This window comes from Bufo gargarizans, unplaced genomic scaffold, assembly GCF_014858855.1.
Source record: "Bufo gargarizans isolate SCDJY-AF-19 unplaced genomic scaffold, ASM1485885v1 original_scaffold_1743_pilon, whole genome shotgun sequence".
Taxonomy (NCBI): Eukaryota; Metazoa; Chordata; class Amphibia; order Anura; family Bufonidae; genus Bufo; species Bufo gargarizans.
Genome location: NW_025334491.1, coordinates 1 through 20,448, shown reverse-complemented (window position 1 = coordinate 20,448; position 20,448 = coordinate 1). Strand labels below are relative to the sequence as shown.

The 20,448-nt window shown below is 41.3% G+C and overlaps 1 protein-coding gene and 1 pseudogene across 1 annotated transcript in view; one reads left to right on the top strand and one right to left on the bottom strand.

Annotated features, from left to right (window-relative positions):
* LOC122923569 (C-type lectin domain family 2 member B-like) overlaps nucleotides 1–16,332 on the top strand; it is a 31,478-nt gene extending 15,146 nt beyond the window's left edge. The window contains exons 4-6 of the mRNA XM_044274415.1: nucleotides 594–799; nucleotides 9,092–9,201; nucleotides 15,644–16,332. Of these exons, the coding sequence (XP_044130350.1) occupies nucleotides 594–799; nucleotides 9,092–9,201; nucleotides 15,644–15,758 (431 nt within the window). The 3' untranslated portion in view covers nucleotides 15,759–16,332. The remainder of the gene's footprint in view (nucleotides 1–593; nucleotides 800–9,091; nucleotides 9,202–15,643) is intronic.
* Nucleotides 11,570–12,524, bottom strand: LOC122923570 (annotated as a pseudogene).
* Nucleotides 16,333–20,448: the final 4,116 nt, after the last annotated feature.

Here is a 20,448-nt window from a genome sequence, read left to right as displayed (position 1 = left end):
TTTTTCTTTTTTGACATTATCACGGATTTGTATTTGTTATTTTTATGTGTTTTTTATGTTTTTAAATATTTTATTAATCCTTTTTTTGCTTTTTTTTGTAAACTCTCACTAGGGGACTTAACATGGTTATTGCACTGTATTATGCCTGTCAGCGAGATGCCGGCAGGTCTTCTATTAGGTCCTGCTTCTGGCCTAATTTATCAGAGTTAGGCTACATGTACACGACCGTTGTGTGTTTTGCGGTCCGCAAATTGTGGATCCGCAAAACACAGATGGCGTCTGTGTGCGTTCCGCAATTTGCGGAACACCGCGGACAGCCATTAATATAACTGCCTATTCTTGTTCACAAAACGGACAAGAATAGGACAGGTTATATTTTATTTGCAGACCACGGAACGGAGCAAAGGATGCGGACAGCACACGGGTGAATGGATCCGCATCCAAGTCGCAAAAACTGTGGCTCGGATGCGGACCAAAACAACGGTCGTTTGCATGTAGCCTTAATTGACAAGAAAGTGTCCATAGAGTGTTACAGTCTCCAGAAAGTGTTGACGTATCTGTCTGCCCCCGCTAAATGGTGTTATTCTAAACAGATGATGAACGGATAACAGATCATGAACTCATAACTATTACAAATGAAGCCAGGAACCAGAACCCCGTCCCATGTGAAGATGACTGGATCTGGTACCGAGGAAAGTGCTACTACTTCTCTAAACAACGTGATACATGGAACAACAGCCAGAAATTCTGTATCTCACATAATGCATCACTGGCGCTTATAGATAATCAGGAGGAACTGGTGAGTAACTGACAGCGAATGTATAGAACACAGAGATTAGTGAAGTAAATTGGTTTTCAATAGATAACCAATTCCAGAATGACACTTACCTTCAAAACCGGTGGGCCTTCCCATAGGATGCCTCCTGCCCCTCCCCATGGGCGCATCCCCAGGCAAACACCCTTGTAGTAAATATATATTCTTGCAATGACTAAGAAACAACAAGATATTAAATAGAGATACAAGGACCCCGTACAACTACATAGAACAACTTTGCAGATATAAAATTAAATAAAATAAAATAAATAATATATAAAACAATATATACAAAATAGTGAAAACAGTACAATAACAGAATCAAATAATATATCCAAACCTAAGCACCTCAAGAGGGACCTCCCACAGTGACAACACCCACCATATACTAATATATGGTTTTATACAACAAATCTTCAACGATAAAGACCTCCTAACACTTTTTTTTATATTTTTTTTATATTTTACATAATCTCTTTCCCTCTACACCACTTCGGTCCTTTTGCGTATACACACATATATATATATATATATATATATATATATATACACATACACACATATCTGCAAACATTGTTCATGCCACAACAAAATCTTTCCTAACAAGACGCACCAAGACCGCAACCCTAACTTAATCCTCATTACTAGTGTTGATCACGAATATTCAAATTGCGAATTTTAATCGCGAATATCGGCACTTCGAGAATTCGCGAATATTTCGAATATCGCAAAATATATTCGTAATTGCGAATATTCAATTTTTGGGAAAATACCAGTTCATGCGAATTTTATGCGAATTTTCGCAATCAAGAAAATAATGCCTGGAGATCATGAATTCGCGAATTCTCGAATATATGGCGAATATTCGCCCAAATATTCGCAAAATATCGCGAATTCGAATATTGCCCCTGCCGCTCATCACTACTCATTACATGTAGAGGAGGGCAGATATATGTGTATATATGCAAAAACTAATGATACCATAACAAAAGCACTCATAATTGAAATACCCAACTCTCTAATAAAACGCACCAGAACTGCACCTCTGACCCAATTCCCACCTCACCAACAAAAGGAGTGTATATACAGTACAGACCAAAAGTTTGGACACACCTTCTCATTCAAAGAGTTTTCTTTATTTTCATGACTATGAAAATTGTAGATTCACACTGAAGGCATCAAAACTATGAATAAACACATGTGGAATTATATACATAACTAAAAAGTGTGAAACAACTGAAAATATGTCATATTCTAGGTTCTTCAAAGTGGCCACCTTTTGCATGGATTACTGCTTTGCACACTCTTGGCATTCTCTTGATGAGCTTCAAGAGGTAGTCACCTGAAATGGTCTTCACTTCACAGGTGTGCCCTGTCAGGTTTAGTAAGTGGGATTTCTTGCCTTATAAATGGGGTTGGGACCATCAGTTGCGTTGTGGAGAAGTCAGGTGGATACACAGCTGATAGTCCTACTGAATAGACTGTTAGAATTTGTATTATGGCAAGAAAAAAGCAGCTAAGTAAAGAAAAACGAGTGGTCATCATTACTTTAAGAAATGAAGGTCAGTCAGTCCGAAAAATTGGGAAAACTTTGAAAGTGTCACCAAGTGCAGTCACAAAAACCATCAAGCGCTACAAAGAAACTGTCTCACATGCGGACCGCACCAAGAAAGGAAGACCAAGAGTCACCTTTGCTGCGGAGGATAAGTTCATCCGAGTCACCAGCCTCAGAAATCGCAGGTTAACAGCAGCTCAGATTAGAGACCAGGTCAATGCCACACAGAGTTCTAGCAGCAGACACATCTCTAGAACAACTGTTAAGAGGAGACTGTGTGAATCAGGCCTTCATGGTAGAATATCTGCTAGAAAACCACTGCTAAGGACAGGCAACAAGCAGAAGAGACTTGTTTGGGCTAAAGAACACAAGGAATAGACATTAGACCAGTGGAAATCTGTGCTTTGGTCTGATGAGTCCAAATTTGAGATCTTTGGTTCCAACCACCGTGTCTTTGTGCGACGCAGAAAAGGTGAACGGATGGACTCTACATGCCTGGTTCCCACCGTGAAGCATGGAGGAGGAGGTGTGATGGTGTGGGGGTGCTTTGCTGGTGACACTGTTGGGGATTTATTCAAAATTGAGTGAGCTGGACCGCAGAGTGAAGGCAAAAGGGCCAACAAGTGCTAATCATCTCTGGGAACTCCTTCAAGACTGTTGGAAGACCATTTCAGGTGACTACCTCTTGAAGCTCATCAAGAGAATGCCAAGAGTGTGCAAAGCAGTAATCAAAGCAAAAGGTGGCTACTTTGAAGAACCTAGAATATGACATATTTTCAGTTGTTTCACACTTTTTTGTTATGTATATAATTCCACATGTGTTAATTCATAGTTTTGATGCCTTCAGTGTGAATCTACAATTTTCATAGTCATGAAAATAAAGAAAACTCTTTGAATGAGAAGGCGTGTCCAAACTTTTGGTCTGTACTGTAATATACATATATATATATATATATATATATATATATTTTTATATATTTTTTTTTATATTTTTATGAAGTCTTCCCAGCACACGGATCCAAGTATATCCACATCCAACAATCACATGACTGCACCTTGAATACACTTACCCCTTGGCTAGTTAGACCTAACTACACAACCGCACCACCATACGAAAATTATAATGATCACCCAATTAAGACACCTATTCTCTCACCACACAGAACGGTCACAGGATCTACCCCTCACGCCACCCACTTAAAACCTATAACCAAGAATCACTATGGATTTATAATCAGAAATAAACATTATTTGTTATAATAATGTCTTTTACAATTTATGCACTATTTTCACTTTCCACCGCCCAAGTCCCTTCATATACACAGATGTATATATACGTACGTATAAAAAACAAACCTCACCAAAAATAACTACTCCTACCACAGTGAAGTCTTTCCCAATAAAACGCATCAAAACCGCGACTTTAACTCAATCCTTATCTCATGCAGATGAGTGTGTATATACACACACATATGCAAAACTAACTATACTATAACAAGAGCACCCACAAATGAAACATACACCTTTCTAATGAAACGCACTGGAACCGCACTCAATCACCACCTAATCAACAACTAGGGATGTATCATGCGAGGCTGTCCCAGCACAAGAATCTAAGCCCATTTGTATTTAACAATCACATGATTGCACCCTGAACTCACATATCCTTCAGCTAGCATGATCGAATCTTTGGACTACATCATCACACAAACACCATAATGGTTATCTAATTAAGACATCACGTCCTCCACTGCGCAGATCTTCCCCAAGACTAATTCCCTAGAACCGCGTCATTTGAACATTGTTTAAACACCACTTAAGACAAATTTGACAAATGGGATTGCAACATCACAGCCACGCCCCCTATTTATCCATAATTGGGAACGCCCCCATCCGTGCTTTATAACCCAGGAAAACTCACTATGCGGCAGGCCACTGAAGAAGAAACAGCTTATTTCGAAACGCGTATGGTTCCCCCTGCAGCAGCACGCGGACCACTAATCCTCTAATAAGGACCAGACACCCACCCCTGGACCCAAGGATCCGCCGAGATAGAATTACCCTACCATCTCCATACAGGCTGGAACGGGAATATTCGCTCCTTTTTTTCAAACCACTCATCTCCCGCCCTCGTGGGACGCCACGAGCGGACTCGGTGAGTATAGAGGGCCTTTTTCACCCACCTCCTGCGCAACGGAACACTGCAACCATGGCAATGTTTTAACATAATGGGTAAGGCTACAATGTGTTTTTCTATGTAACTGATTGCATTCACATCGTTGAAAATACCATACCAAATGTTACTTAGTATCGTGACTGCACAAAGAAGGATCCGTACTGTCTAACAACAAACACACAATGCAAAGAACACGGTCCCTGAAATCACACTGCATCCATAGACAATATACTTACCCATAAGCAGGAGGATTCTTTGCCAAACATCAGACACTGCTCCCAAGCAGACAAACAGGAGGGAATGAAAGCATCGATGCAGGCAACACTATAGATTCCAACATCTGCACGTACAAACTTTCTACTCTAAGATAGGACTTTTCAGAGACACTTGGATTACCCAATTCTGGATCCAACCTTGAAAATTGAATCTACCACTCTTGAATATATTTTAGTTTGTTACTTTTATTCTTATTTTTATTTTTATCCTTATTGCTCCACATCCATTCCCAATACTTTTTTTATATATCCTTATATATTTTTATATCTCATCATAATAAATATCTATTTTTAAGTATACTGTCATACATTGGTATTTATTCACACCCATATTGTATTTACCCATATTGTACAAATACCAAACCCCAGGTAAACTGAGTGCCCTCCACTTTGACCTTACTCCATAATATTATTTACATTTGCGGCAGCGGGGCTAGTCGCATGGAGTGAGCACCACACCACTGTATTCTAGACAGGTGGTGCAGCCACTTATACCCTATACATCCAAATAGGTTTTCTAGTTATCGTAGGTTAATGAAGCTCAATCACTGTATAGTAGACACGGTGGAAATTTACTAACTGGTTTAAATCAGTTTCCCAATGTATAAAAGCAAAAAATTTTGATGCATGCCACATTTGTGGAAAAAAATTGCAACGTTTTGTTGAGTTGTGCTTCCCTTGCTACTTTTGAAAAGTGATGGTGTTTAAAGAGGCCTTGTCCCCTCTCCTGCCATGCCTGATTTAATATATACATGCATCCCCCATGTAATAACAGTTCTGGAGCATCTATTTTTATGGCTCTATATTGTGCCATTGCTTTGTTATTTCTACTAGAAGTTATGAATGAGTTGCTAGCAGTCTGCAGTAAGGGTACAGAGGGGAGCTAACCAGTTGGGGGGTGTACCTGCACAGTCTCACTCTATCCAGTCACTGCTGCCATTGTCAGACTGTGCAGGTACACACCCCCCCAACTGGTTACCGCCCCTCTGTACCCTTACTGCAGACTGCTAGCAATTCATTCATAACTTCTAGTAGAAATAATAAAGGAATGGCACAACACACTCAACACAGAGCTACAGGGAGTGCAGAATTATTAGGCAAATGAGTATTTTGACCACATCATCCTCTTTATGCATGTTGTCTTACTCCAAGCTGTATAGGCTCGAAAGCCTACTACCAATTAAGCATATTAGGTGATGTTCATCTCTGTAATGAGAAGGGGTGTGGTCTAATGACATCAACACCCTATATCAGGTGTGCATAATTATTAGGCAACTTCCTTTCCTTTGGCAAAATGGGTCAAAAGAAGGACTTGACAGGCTCAGAAAAGTCAAAAATAGTGAGATATCTTGCAGAGGGATGCAGCACTCTTAAAATTGCAAAGCTTCTGAAGCGTGATCATCGAACAATCAAGCGTTTCATTCAAAATAGTCAACAGGGTCGCAAGAAGCGTGTGGAAAAACCAAGGCGCAAAATAACTGCCCATGAACTGAGAAAAGTCAAGCGTGCAGCTGCCAAGATGCCACTTGCCACCAGTTTGGCCATATTTCAGAGCTGCAACATCACTGGAGTGCCCAAAAGCACAAGGTGTGCAATACTCAGAGACATGGCCAAGGTAAGAAAGGCTGAAAGACGACCACCACTGAACAAGACACACAAGCTGAAACGTCAAGACTGGGCCAAGAAATATCTCAAGACTGATTTTTCTAAGGTTTTATGGACTGATGAAATGAGAGTGAGTCTTGATGGGCCAGGTGGATGGGCCCGTGGCTGGATTGGTAAAGGGCAGAGAGCTCCAGTCCGACTCAGACGCCAGCAAGGTGGAGGTGGAGTACTGGTTTGGGCTGGTATCATCAAAGATGAGCTTGTGGGGCCTTTTCGGGTTGAGGATGGAGTCAAGCTCAACTCCCAGTCCTACTGCCAGTTTCTGGAAGACACCTTCTTCAAGCAGTGGTACAGGAAGAAGTCTGCATCCTTCAAGAAAAACATGATTTTCATGCAGGACAATGCTCCATCACACGCGTCCAAGTACTGGCAAAAAAGGGTATAAAAGAAGAAAATCTAATGACATGGCCTCCTTGTTCACCTGATCTGAACCCCATTGAGAACCTGTGGTCCATCATCAAATGTGAGATTTACAAGGAGGGAAAACAGTACACCTCTCTGAACAGTGTCTGGGAGGCTGTGGTTGCTGCTGCACGCAATGTTGATGGTGAACAGATCAAAACACTGACAGAATCCATGGATGGCAGGCTATATTGGTCACTGATTTGTTTTTGTTTTGTTTTTGAATGTCAGAAATGTACATTTGTGAATGTTGAGATGTTATATTGGTTTCACTGGTAAAAATAAATAATTGAAATGGGTATATATTTGTTTTTTGTTAAGTTGCCTAATAATTATGCACAGTAATAGTCACCTGCACACACAGATATCCCCCTAAAATAGCTAAAACTAAAAACAAACTAAAAATTACTTCCAAAAATATTCAGCTTTGATATTAATGAGTTTTTTGGGTTCATTAAGAACATGGTTGTTGTTCAATAATAAAATTAATCCTCAAAAATACAATTTGCCTAATAATTCTGCACTCCCTGTATAAGAAAAGATGCTCCAGAACTGTTATTACATGGGGGATGCATGAAGCTATTAAAACGGGCAGGTCAGGAGCGGTAACAGGGCCTCCTTAATGGGATGGATATGGCCTCTCACAAATGACACATTTACCATAAATTATTTTGGCACATATCTAGTGTACTCCTGTAGACTTGTTTGTTGATTTGCTAGAAAAGCTAAATCATGCCGACTTTATTAAGACACCTGCAGTGGCTGCCAGAGGCCTAACAAAGCCCCCCCAGGACTCCAGGACCGCTATGGCTGTATGCCTTTTAGGTCATGGTGAAGGTACACACACTGATAGCAACACCGCAGGAGAAATGCTAGCACAGGCTTGCAGTATCCGTAGTTTCAGGTGCTGCACATCTCGTATCTGAAGGCAATTGTCTATGCTGTGAAGATACGAGATGTGCAGCACCTGAAACTACGGATACTGCAAGCCTGTGCTAGCATTTCTCCTGCGGTGTTGCTATCAGTGTGTGAAGAGTGGGAGAAAAGGGTTGCATTGACAATCCAACACAATGGGCAGCACATTAAACACATTTTATAAGTGGTCAGAAACTTGTAAATAACTCATGAAAGAATAAAGTTATGTTAAAACCAAGCACACCATTGTTTTTCTTGTGAAATTCCCAATAAGTTTGATGTGTCACGAGACCCTCTTCCTATTGAAAAAACTAAAGTTGGATTCAAAATGGCCGACTTCAAAATGGCCACCATGGTCACCACCCATCTTGAAAAGTTTCCCCCCTCACATATACTAATGTGCCACAAACAGGAAGTTAATATCACCAACCATTCCCATTTTATTATGGTGTATTCATATATATGGCCCACCCTGTAGAATGGCTTTAAGTTAGTTACAGTCAGGCAATACATGTTTGATATACTGACTATACCAAAGCATTTTAAAAGTGGTTAAATGATCGCTGTGTGAAATTATTAAAAATTATTAAATAAAGTTTAACCCCTTCTTGCACATTGGGGTAACTATAAACCTGAGGGGCATGAGGAGTGTATGTAGCAGGCTCATGGGCTGTGACTGCCCCATACATTGCGAGTATCAGCTGTATTAAGCTACTTTCACATCTGCGTTTTGCTTTACAGTTTTGAGATCCTTCACAGCAAAATACTTTTCTCCCAATTTATTTTCAATAGGGAGAAAACTGATAGAACTTGAGCATCGTACACCAGAATGCACTCCGTTCTGTTTCGTTGCGTTCCCATGCCGCACACAAAAACACTGCAAGCAAGCGTTTTTATGTGCGTCCTGGGACACTGAGCAAGACGGATCTGGCATGAAACATAACGTAAGTCAATGGTGCCGGATCTGTTTTTTCGGACAATAATCCGTCACCCGTTGATGTACACTAGTTTTAGTGCTGGATCTGTATTGTTCATTTTGGAGATAATACGACCGGATCTGTTCTGAACCGATGCAAACAGTTGTATTATTGACCGGATGCGTTTTTTCTGATCCCCTGACGGATTAAGCAAAAGCGCAGATGTGAAGGTAGCCTCACACAGCTAACAGCCGTCCATAGAAGCCAGAACTGGAGACAACTCTGACCTTGGTCCTGAAGGGGATTCTGGAACTAGTTTATGTTGAGATAAAATTAAGTGTAATAACTAAGATCTGCTTCTTATTATTGCAGAATTTTTTGGTCTGGGGTAAATGTTTAGACAATTACTGGATCGGTCTGAGACGTACAGAAGATAATAAAGCCTGGATTTGGACAAATGGAACATTATACAACGAAAGCCTGTAAGTCACCTTATTAAAGTGTATATATCCACTCTATTACTACTATTACATCTATAGCAAGTTCTCAGAACATGAAGTCTTAGCAGCAAGGAACTCTGGCAGGTGAACAGCCTGTCAGATCCGTCCTGTCGCTAGTGCACATATGCCCCGGACTACCGCTCCGGCCCCATTGACTATAATGGGGGTGGGGCGGAGTTCCCATGTCATACTTTCATTCCGTCTGCCTCTCGGCATGCGCTGCCGCCGGAACGCCGCCCTCCCCGATGATAGTCAATGCGGCCGGAGTGGTAGTCCGGGGGCACGCGTGCACTAGCAGCAGGACGGATCCGACAGGCTGACAGGCTGCTGTACAAAAAAGAAAAGAACACTAATCCTTGTTTATCTCCCTAATGACAAAGCTTACCCACCAAGGACACTTAGCTAACCAGGGCATTATTTTTTTTTACCTTGAGCTACTCTCTTGTCCTTTTGGAAAGAGATCTAACTTGTATGTCTTCTTCAGAAGCATTATATTTGTACATCCAGTACTCTTGTCCTTTATGGAAGGGAACCAACTTGCACATCCTATTTCCGATGGGGTTCTACATGTGGGTCTCTCTCTCATTCACCAAAATGAATCACACAATTTTTTAGGTTTATTAGAGTCAAATAATCAATCGGTAGAATCAAATTGCTCCTTTCTAAAACAGAAGCTTCTAGTCTGCCTTTTGTCACTACCACAGTCCCTGGCTATGTATACATGCCCTAAATGTTATTGCCCATCACCATGCCTATCTGACTTGTCAACCCTTTCGCTACCAGCACCATACATGTATGGTGCTGGAGCGATGGGCAAACATGACGCCCACTCGCACATGCCGCAGAGACCCGTGGCTAACAACCGTGACTGGCAGTAATGCCGATTGCGGTAATTAAAGCCTTTAGATGCCGTGATCAAGTGAGAGCACGACATCTAAAGCGTGAAAAACCTTAAAGCTCGCGCTTTCGGGCTTCTTACCGGCATCCTAATTGATTTTAATACCCTGGGTCTCGCTGAAAAGACCCAGGGCATTAAAGCTGCAATTCTTATTTTGGCCAGCAGGTGACAGGCCAACATAAGAATTTAACAATGCTAACATTCAAATGGATGTAAAAAAAATCCATGAATGTTCAGAATTTTAAAAAAATATTGGATTTTGTAGGCTCAAATATGAGCGTCAAAATTATAACAAATAAGTAAAAAAACAGTTTAAAATATATAAAAAAATATAAAAAAATATATAAAAGTCAAAATCACTCCCCTTTCCGTAGAATAAAAAAAGAAATACATAAATAACAAAAAATATAAACATAATGGGTATCACCACGACCGAAAATGCCCATACTATTAAAATATAAAAAAATATTTCCAATAGGGCGAATGGCGTAACAGAAAAAATGGTCAAAATGGCCAATATGCATTTTTTCATTGCTTCTGTTACCCAAAAAAAGTAATAAAATGTGATCAAAAAGTTAAACGCACTACAAAATGGTATCAATAAAAACTACAGATTATCCTGAAAAATTATCCCCCGACACAGCTCAGTAGATATAACTATTAGAGATTAGCAAATTTTTGAAACATTCGATTCGCCGGTTCGCCAAATTTTCGGGGAAAAATTTGTTTCGATACGAATACATTTGCGGCAAATTACGTGAAAAAATTGCTATTTCCTGGCTGCAGAGAGCCTTTATAGTGGTGTAGAACACTCTGTCTTGTAGTAACACACATAGGGAGTCTGCTGTGGTAGTGAAATAATACTGTGAGTCAGTATGACATGCACATGACAGGCGTCGCTCTTGGAATCACTGCACACTTCACTTATTTGAACAGTCACGGGGCCAAAACTGACCAAATAACTCAAGTATGAACTCAGCCTTACAGGTCAATGTTAGCGCCAAGAAGAAGTGCACTCCTTTTACACAGTTGTCAGCTGATTCCACATAGATGTCTACAGAACCTGTTCTATAAAATATTTATACAAGTAGAGCCCCTGACAGAGTGGAGAGGGTGTCAGCAGTAAGTTTGTGTTGACGTCACTGATTATTTTGCCCTTCCTCTGATCCGTCAGAACAATAACCCCAAAAAAGCGGATCCTGTCTGTGAAGCATCTGCCTTCACTCGGTCAGCATTTGATCAGTAATCCATCAGTATTGCTAATGCCAAAAAAACAGGAGTGGATCCAAAACAGAGATGACATGTGAACGGAGTAGTTGCATGTCCTCTGTGTTTTGTACCAACTCCTGCTTTTGGCTACCAAATCACAAACCAATTTATTTTTATTTTTTAACGGGGGAGAAAAAACAACGTTTATTTAACAAACAGGATATTAACACACATAAACTACAACACAGAAGGGGCAAAACCACCAGAATTAAAAGACAAACTGGAAAAACAAAGTGCTTCCTCAACAAGAATGAATTGACCACCAGTGTCGGGGTGACCACGAGGGTAATGCATACGGATCAAGAAATGTATAGGGTTATGGCTGATAACTGGAGGACTGTCCAGCAAACAAGCCGACTCCAGCTCATTCTGTGATGGGCTAGGTTGCTGATAAGTGGATTTTAAAGTGTTTGAAGAAATGCGAGTAAAGACATTGGAATAAATTGTCCACTTCCTCCCATGTGACCTCGTCCTTTGATTTATGAATATCAATCCATAAAGTCTTGAAGTCCTCTGTGTGGATGGCATAAGAAATGTCCATGCGAGGTTCGACGGACACAGGGAAAACCCGCTCTGTGGCCGACACTGATCCAGACATGTCATACCCGGTCCACATCGCTGCTAGCTAAGTAAGGTCCTGAGGACTGATCACCAGCTTACCCAAACAACAGTCAAAGTTTCTTTGGAACCACGTGCCTACGATAGCCGTGAGCGCCTCAGAGCCATTATACAGGAAGAGCGGGAGGCAAGTAAATGTCTTTGGTAACACCTCCAATAGATCGTCCTCTGTGTACATCCCACAGAACCAACCTGTCCACACAATCCGGTCCTGTGTGCTTGCCTTGGTGAGTGGAGACTTTGATGAAATCTGTATGAGCACAGCCAGTGGATCTCTGTCCTTTCCTTTGAGTCCATATAAACAGGAAAATGTGACTTTTAGGTTCAGCTCTAAGCCCACTTCAATGGCAAGACCCTTCTGATTCTCGGCAGCTATGTGGGCAGACAGGTGCTTGGAATACTCTTTCAGTCTAGTGTATGAGAAATTATACATCAGTGTCACGCTGTACAGAGTCGATTGTTTTTGAAGGAGCAAAGCAGCCTGTGCCGGATCACCGTTTTCCTTCCTACTGCGGGATTTTTATTTTAGACAAGCATTGCAATGTAGACCGTCAACGTGCAGAGGTCAAGTTTCCGGAGGGATACCCCGAGCTGTGAAAATGGCTGCTCCTTCATGCCGATGACCTACTTCTGGCGGTTAACACCCCATCGGTTAGTGTTTGCATATTCTTGTAATAAATGATGTTCCCGTTCACAGCAGAGTTCAGCGAGTGTCACACAAAGAATTTCACCTCTAAATAGTTCAGTCCATACCGCAAAAGGAGGTGTACAATCACCCATAAATTTTAAAAAAAAACGTGTCGCAGAAAGAATTTCACCACTAAGTAAGTTGTTCCATACCGCAAAAGGAGGTGTACATTCACCCATACATTTTCCGAAAAAAAGCCAGTGTCACATAAAAAATTTCACTGCATATAACTGCACCGCTGAACGGCAAGTATGCCCTTAATTGAGAGGGGTCGCACATGGCTTGCATACACTACATGCCTCCAACATAATTCTTGGATCTCTACATGAAAATAATGTATTTGCTGTAAATCACAAGAGGGGCATTGCTGGAGACATTGACTTCACAAGAGATACAGAGCAGTGGAGTTCAGCCACCTCTATTTGCTTCCTGCTGTTTACTGCTCCTGAATTAAAATTGGGGCAACCAGCTTCAGCTTCCTTTGATGTGTATGCCTACGGAGTCCTTTTGTTATGGCTTTGCACAGGGAGCAAGATTGTTATGTACAGTTCTGATGGAACTGCTGATCTTAAGATACTGGACTTGGACTCCAAAGCAGAGGCTCTCCTGTCATGTCTTGTGTGCTGTAAAGACAAAGTCTGCTGGTGTGTTGTCATCAGTGTTTTTATTATGTTTACTGCAGGACCCACAACGACATTTTTTGAGCCATACCGCAAAAAATTGGTTGAAATAAAAATTTTCACCAAAGAAAGCATAATGGAATTCATTTTATACAGAAGAAAGTCTATCACCCATCAATTTTCCCAAAAAAGCCTGTTTTCCACAACAAATTTCACCACTACCTAATTCGGTCTATACCGCAAAAGGAGGTGTACAATAACCCATCAATTTTCCCAAAAAAAAACATGGTTGAAATAAAAAAAATTCACCAATGAAATGATAATGGAATTCAGTTCATACAGAAGAAAGTCTACTATCACCCATCAATTTTCCCCAAAAAAAGCCTTTTTCCCATAACAAATTTCACCTCTGCGTAATTCGGTTAAGCCCGCAAAATTTTTTTACCACATATAACTGCACTGCTGAACGGCAATTAGGCCCTAATTTTTATTTTTTTTTACACAAAAGGCTTTTCAACACATAAGTGCAATGATGAAAGGCGAATATATTTGTATTTAGCCAGTAATACACGGCAAACTGGGCTGTAAAATATCTCACTGCATCGTTGAACAGCAATTAGGCCCTAATTTTTTTATATTTTTACACAAAAGGCTTTTCAACAGATAAGTGCAGCAATGAACGGCGAATATATTTGTATTTAGCCACTAATACACGACAAAAAGGGCTGTAATTTTCTCACTTCACCACACAACAGGTAATAAGCCCTTTTTCCCCACTAATACAAGCCAAAAAATGCTTTAGAACATATAACTGCACCGCACAAGGGCAAATAAGACGTAGAAATGTTTCCTTGTAATAAGCCCTGTTAATGGCTGTATCAAACAGCACTTGCACCCAAATACGAACGGTTTGCTGAAATTACAGAGCTGTATAATGGCAATTTGGATCTCCAGACAGTGCAGCAAGGTGTAATAGGATTGTTCCTATTACCCAGGCTGTAACCTCCCCTACTGAACCCTGTTCAACATAAAAGCTGTGGAATGATTCCTCCCTATCCTTTCCCTACACCTTGAAAACTCTTTCCCTGCACTTGTAAATAGTTTTTTTCTTAGCACAATGCCGTTTTTTCTATTACTGTCCCTAGTGCCTGCAGACACTTCTCTCCCTGCACAAAGTACGCTGGTGAAGGGCAGTATCTAAGATGGCTGCGCTATTTATAGGGCTGTGATATCACAGTGCTGGCTGGCTGCTGATTGACTGCATGCATGTCAGTTTGGGTGATCCCGACTTCCCACAGTTCTTTTCTTCAGGTCCTCACACGTGCAGCAGCCATTTTATGAAAAATGTGATTCGTTAGCACGAAGTGCGAGGAAGTTTCCTGAAATTTTTAACGAATTCCACTTCGTCAGCTTCGATTCGCTCATCTCTAATAACTATAAAAAAGTTATAGGTGTCAGAATATGGTTGTTTTTTTCAAAGTTTTAATTTATTTTTACAATATTTAGACATAAAAAGCCTATACATATGTGGTATCGTTGTAATAGTACTGACCCAAAGAATGAAGGGCACAGGTCAGTTTTCCTGCAAACAAAATGCCGTGGGAACAAAATCCGTAAAACTGTTGAGGTTGTGTTTTTTTCCAATTCCACCCCATTTGGAATTTTTTTCCTGCTTCCCACTACATTGTATGCCATATTAAATGGTGCCATTAGAAAGTACAACTTGTCCCTCAAAACATAAGCCCTCATACAGCTATGTAAATGGGAAAATAAAAAAGTTATGGCTCAAGGAAGATAGGGAAAACGCAAAAACAAAAGAAACTCCGGTCTTCATCACTCAGTAGAACTGAAGACAAATTCTCCTTAGCAATGCTCACTTAGATCTTTGCTAAGAAGACTCTTGAAATGACAGTTACACTTTAACATCTGCATGGAGTTTGTATGTTCTCCCCATGTTTGCCTGTCTTTCCTCCAGGTTCTCCGGTTTCCTCCCACACTCCAAATACATACTGATAGGGAACTTAGATTGTGAGCTCAGTAAATTATGATAATGTCTGTAAAGCGTTGCGTCAGCGCTATATAAGTGTGCAAAATAAATACATGAAAGTGAACTGCTGTGTGGCTGTTTATCAGCCTCCCATAGAGCTCACTAATTACAAGTAATACCTACATAGCGTTAGCCTATCTTCTTCAGAAAGATATGTCTGTGTACAGTACCTATATTCTGTGTGGTGTGGAAATCAGACAACAGTAAAAGACAGTTTATAATACCACCAAATACTGCAGTTTGATAAAAGCATTCCTTGTATAACAAAATGCCTTCTTTTCTAGATTCACAGTCCAAAGATCATCACAAGAAAATGTTGAATGTGTTTTCTTAAATCATGATGGTGTAAGAAGTAAGACAGGGGCTGCCGACTACAAATGGATATGTACTGTAACATGATGGTTTTTTGCCTGGACACCACCGTACAGCAAATTGAAAAAAGTTGTAAAATCCAGCTTCCCATATAAAAGATGATCTTTATTTACTTGCGGTAAAATCCAGACAAACACTTGTACAGTCTACGCATTTTGGACCTCTGTAAACCGGTCCTTCATCATGACATATAAAAGTGAAAAAAAAAACTTCCATTTAAGCATGTGTTGGACCACAACTAATTAAGTTTTCCCATCACATGCTCACTATGGGAGGGGAAACCACAAACACCTGAAAAAAGTCGTCCCGAGGGATCTGGCTTATTAATGAAAACATTTTATTTATATTGTAAAACTAAGTCATGTCAATGTTTATTTTTCAGACCGTTTTGAGGACATTCCCTCAGATATGCAACAAATTGATCATGAAATGTCATTTGTTAATGCAGATGTTATGTCTCCTAATGTCATTCAGGAATAGAGATGTCCCGAACTATTAGCCGGCGAACAGTTCCCGGCGAACATAGCTTGTTCGCGTTCGCCGCTGTGGGGCGAACATATGCGATGTTCGGTCCGCCCCCTATACATCATCATTGAGTAAACTTTGACCTTGTACCTCAGAGTCAGCAGACACATTCCAGCCAATCAGCAGTAAACCCTCCCAGAGCCTCCCACCTCCTGGACAGCATCCATTTTAGATTCATTCGGAAGCTGCATTCTTAGTGAGAGGAGGGACAGTGTAGCTGCTGCTGATTTAATAGGGAAATCGATAGCTAGGCCAGTGTATTCAGTGTCCACTACAGTCCTGAAGGACTCATCTAATCTCTGCTGTAAGGACAGCACCCCAAAAAGCCCTTTTTAGGGCTAGAACATCAGTCTGCTTTTTTTTTTTTCCTGTGTAATCAAATTGCAGTTGCCTGCCTGCCAGCGTGTGTGTCAGGCTCACAGCCCTGCAAGTGCATAGTGTCACCAGGGCAACTCATATCTGGTGTCACATTCGATTATATTTAAATAAAAACAACAATTTTGACTGAATAAATAGCAGTCAGTTACACACGTGTTTGTGTGTTTAAGGCCCAGTGCAGTGCATAGTGTCACTTCAGCGCAACTCATATCTGGTGTCACATTCGATTCCATTTAAAGAAAAACAATTGTGACTGAATAACTAGCAGTCAGTTGGACACACGTGTTTGTGTGTTTAAGGCCCAGCTGCAAGTCTCCGCACCAACTGGAGATCGGCAAAGTGGTGTGTGACAACGGAAGCAATTTGTTGGCGGCATTGAATTTGGGCAAGTTGACACATGTGCCGTGCATGGCACATGTGTGTAATCTGATCGTACAACGCTTTGTGCATAAGTACCCAGGCTTACAGGACGTCCTCAAGCAGGCCAGGAAGATGTGTTGCCATTTCAGGCGTTCCTACGCGGCCATGGCGCACTTTTCAGACATTCAGCGCCAAAACAACATGCCAGTAAGGCGCTTGATTTGCGACAGCCCGACACGTTGGAATTCAACACTCCTAATGTTCGACCGCCTGCTCCAACAAGAAAAAGCCGTCAACGAGTATTTGTATGACCGGGGTTCTAGGACAGCCTCTGCGGAGCTGGGAATTTTTTTGCCACGTTACTGGACGCTCATGCACAATGCCTGTAGGCTCATGCATCCTTTTGAGGAGGTGACAAACCTAGTCAGTCGCACCGAAGGCACCATCAGCGACCTCATCCCATTTGTTTTCTTCATGGAGTGTGCCCTGCGAAGAGTGCTGGATCAGGCTGTAGATGAGCGTGAAGAGGAAGAGTTGTGTTCACCATCATCACCACCAGAAACAGCCTTATCAGCATCGCTTGCTGGACCTGCGGCAACTCTGGAAGAGGAGTCAGAGGAGGAATGTGGCTTTGAGGAAGAGGAAGACCAACCACAGCAGGCATCCCAGGGTGCTCGTTGTCACCTATCTGGTACCCATGGTGTTGTACGTGGCTGGGGGGAAGAACAGACTTTCAGTGAAATCAGTGAGGATGAGGAACGGGACATGAGGAGCTCGGCATCCAACCTTGTGCAAATGGGGTCTTTCATGCTGTCGTGCCTGTTGAGGGACCCTCGTATAAAAAGGCTGAAGGAGAACGACCTGTACTGGGTGGCCACGCTACTAGACCCCCGGTATAAGCAGAAAGTGCCTGAAATGTTACCGAATTACCAGAAGTTGGAAAGGATGTAGCAGTTCCAAAATAAATTTAAAAGTATGCTTCACACAGCGTATAAGGGTAATGTCACAGCACAACGGGAATCTAATAGGGGAAGAGGTGAAAGTAATCCTCCTCCTACCACAACCACGCCGGCAAGGACAGGACGCTTTACAGACGTGTTGTTGATGGAGGACATGCAGAGCTTTTTAAGTCCTACGCACAGTCCTCGCCACAGCCCTTCGGGGTCCACCCTCAGAGAACGACTTGACCGACAGGTAGCAGACTACCTCGCCTTAACTGCAGATATCGACACTCTGAGGAGTGATGAACCCCTTGACTACTGGGTGTGCAGGCTTGACCTGTGGCCTGAGCTATCCCAATTTGCGATAGAACTTCTGTCCTGCCCGCTTCAAGTGTCCTGTCAGAAAGGACCTTCAGTGCAGCAGGAGGTATTGTCACTGAGAAGAGAAGTCGCCTAGGTCAAAAAAGTCTAGATTACCTCACCTTTATTAAGATGAATGAGGGATGGATCCCGAAGGGACTGACAGTGGGCGATACATTAGACTAAAAAAAGCCTGATGACTGAGATGAGCTGCCTTGGGCTAAAAATGGTCCACATGCTGCTGTATTTTATCTCTGAATGCCAGATGACTTGCATGACTTATCCGCCACCAACTAGGGTTCAAGCTGCAATGTTTTAGGGCACTTTCTGCCTGGGAAACATCAATTTTTCTGGCTGCAACAATACATCATTTTTCAGGCATGTGTACATGCTTAGTTTTTCTGGCCTCTGGTGCTGCACTGTGGCTTCAAAAACCAAACCAAAAAAAGGCACATACATGTGTCAATTCCCCTTCGTGATCGTTACCTTGTTGTGGTGAAGGGGCTTGCGTATCACAATAAAGCGACCACCTCTATGAGTGTGTTGGCAATGGCAATGTTGGCACACCCCAGATGATAAGGTCGTTGCTTCATTGTGAACAGACCAAAAGCGATCGGCTGGACAATTTTGGATAGAAAAAACATACATTTTCTTTGTGATCATCTAAGGTGATCATTAAAGCCTACTAGGCCAACAATGGGCCCACACTGCAGAATCATTGTTTTCTGGGTCACTTAACTGTCACTGAACTACTTCAGCATGACCGTAGGCTTTGAAAACCACCATCGCCTGCAATCTCCCAAACGTGCGCACAATCAGTCATCACTATTCAAAGATTGACACATAGAGGAATAAAATTTATGTCATGAGTGTGTCAACTATTGACAACTCTTTGTGGTTGTCTAAAATCGATGCCTTATACACGTCCCCTGATAGGGGACGTAACAGGGATTAAACTGATAGGAATAGTACTACTTAACACACCTTATAATAACGCAGAGAGAGGCAATGCAGAGAGAGGAGTCTGAAGAAGATGAGTCAGAGGAGGAAGGTGGCTTTGAGGAGGTGGAAGACCAAACACAGCAGGCGTCCCAGGGGGCTTGTTGTCACCTTTCGGGGACCCTTGGTGTTGTGCGTGGCTGGGTGGAGGAAGAGACCTTCAATGACCTTCAACTTTTGTCTTTTCTTTTCGTGCGATAGTACTATGGCGCTCTGCTGTTGGCGTCCCACATGGTAGTATGTAGACACGTGTTTTCTCTGTGCCATAATACTATCGCATGAAAAAAAAAGACAAAAGTTATTGGCTTGGATGAGTAGCTGTACTGTGGGAGGGACGCCCCTGCTGTAAGCACCATCAAATCTTATATAAGTACAAACAATGGACTATTTTAGTCACATATAAGAAAAAACGTATTGTTAATTCGAAAGACACTTACCGATCACAAGTATACAGCCATATTGTTCCAATCGAAAATAATGGATTCCTCAGTGTGCAAATCAAGACTAATAGCCTTGAATGACTATACAGTTTTTAGACTATTATAATCATTGCGACACACACTCTTTTGTATGGAACTTTGAATTGACTTACCAGCAACCTCAATAAGGACATATAGATAACATATATCTTGGATAACAAATGTATGCTTAAAACCTTATTCGAATTATACCCAAAGATTTTAATCCGAATAATTCTATATGATATTTTATTTGATTCTTTTTAACACTCAATTTTTTTCAATATTTAATATTCTACTCTCTTTGAAGTTGGTTATTTATGGTCATAGTTTATGCCAATAGTGTATATTTATATATGTTGTATGTAAAGTTATTATAATTTTTTAGGTCATATATTTTATATTATTATCTATCAGCTTTTATCAAATTAGTAATTTCAATAAATGTGTTATATATGTGAAATACAGATGGTGAGTGCCTGCTGATTAATATATAATTGTCCAAATTAAGAGATCAGGTGAATCACTTACAGCAGGGCACCATTACCAGAGTGACAAGTGGGGTGAGCCACTATATTCTACAAAAATTCTGTATATATTAAACACAAAAATACAAAAAGTAACATGACTAAGGAGGAATATGATGCGCTCAGGGCTTTCATGGTTGCACATTATTTAATTATCAAGGAAGCTGAT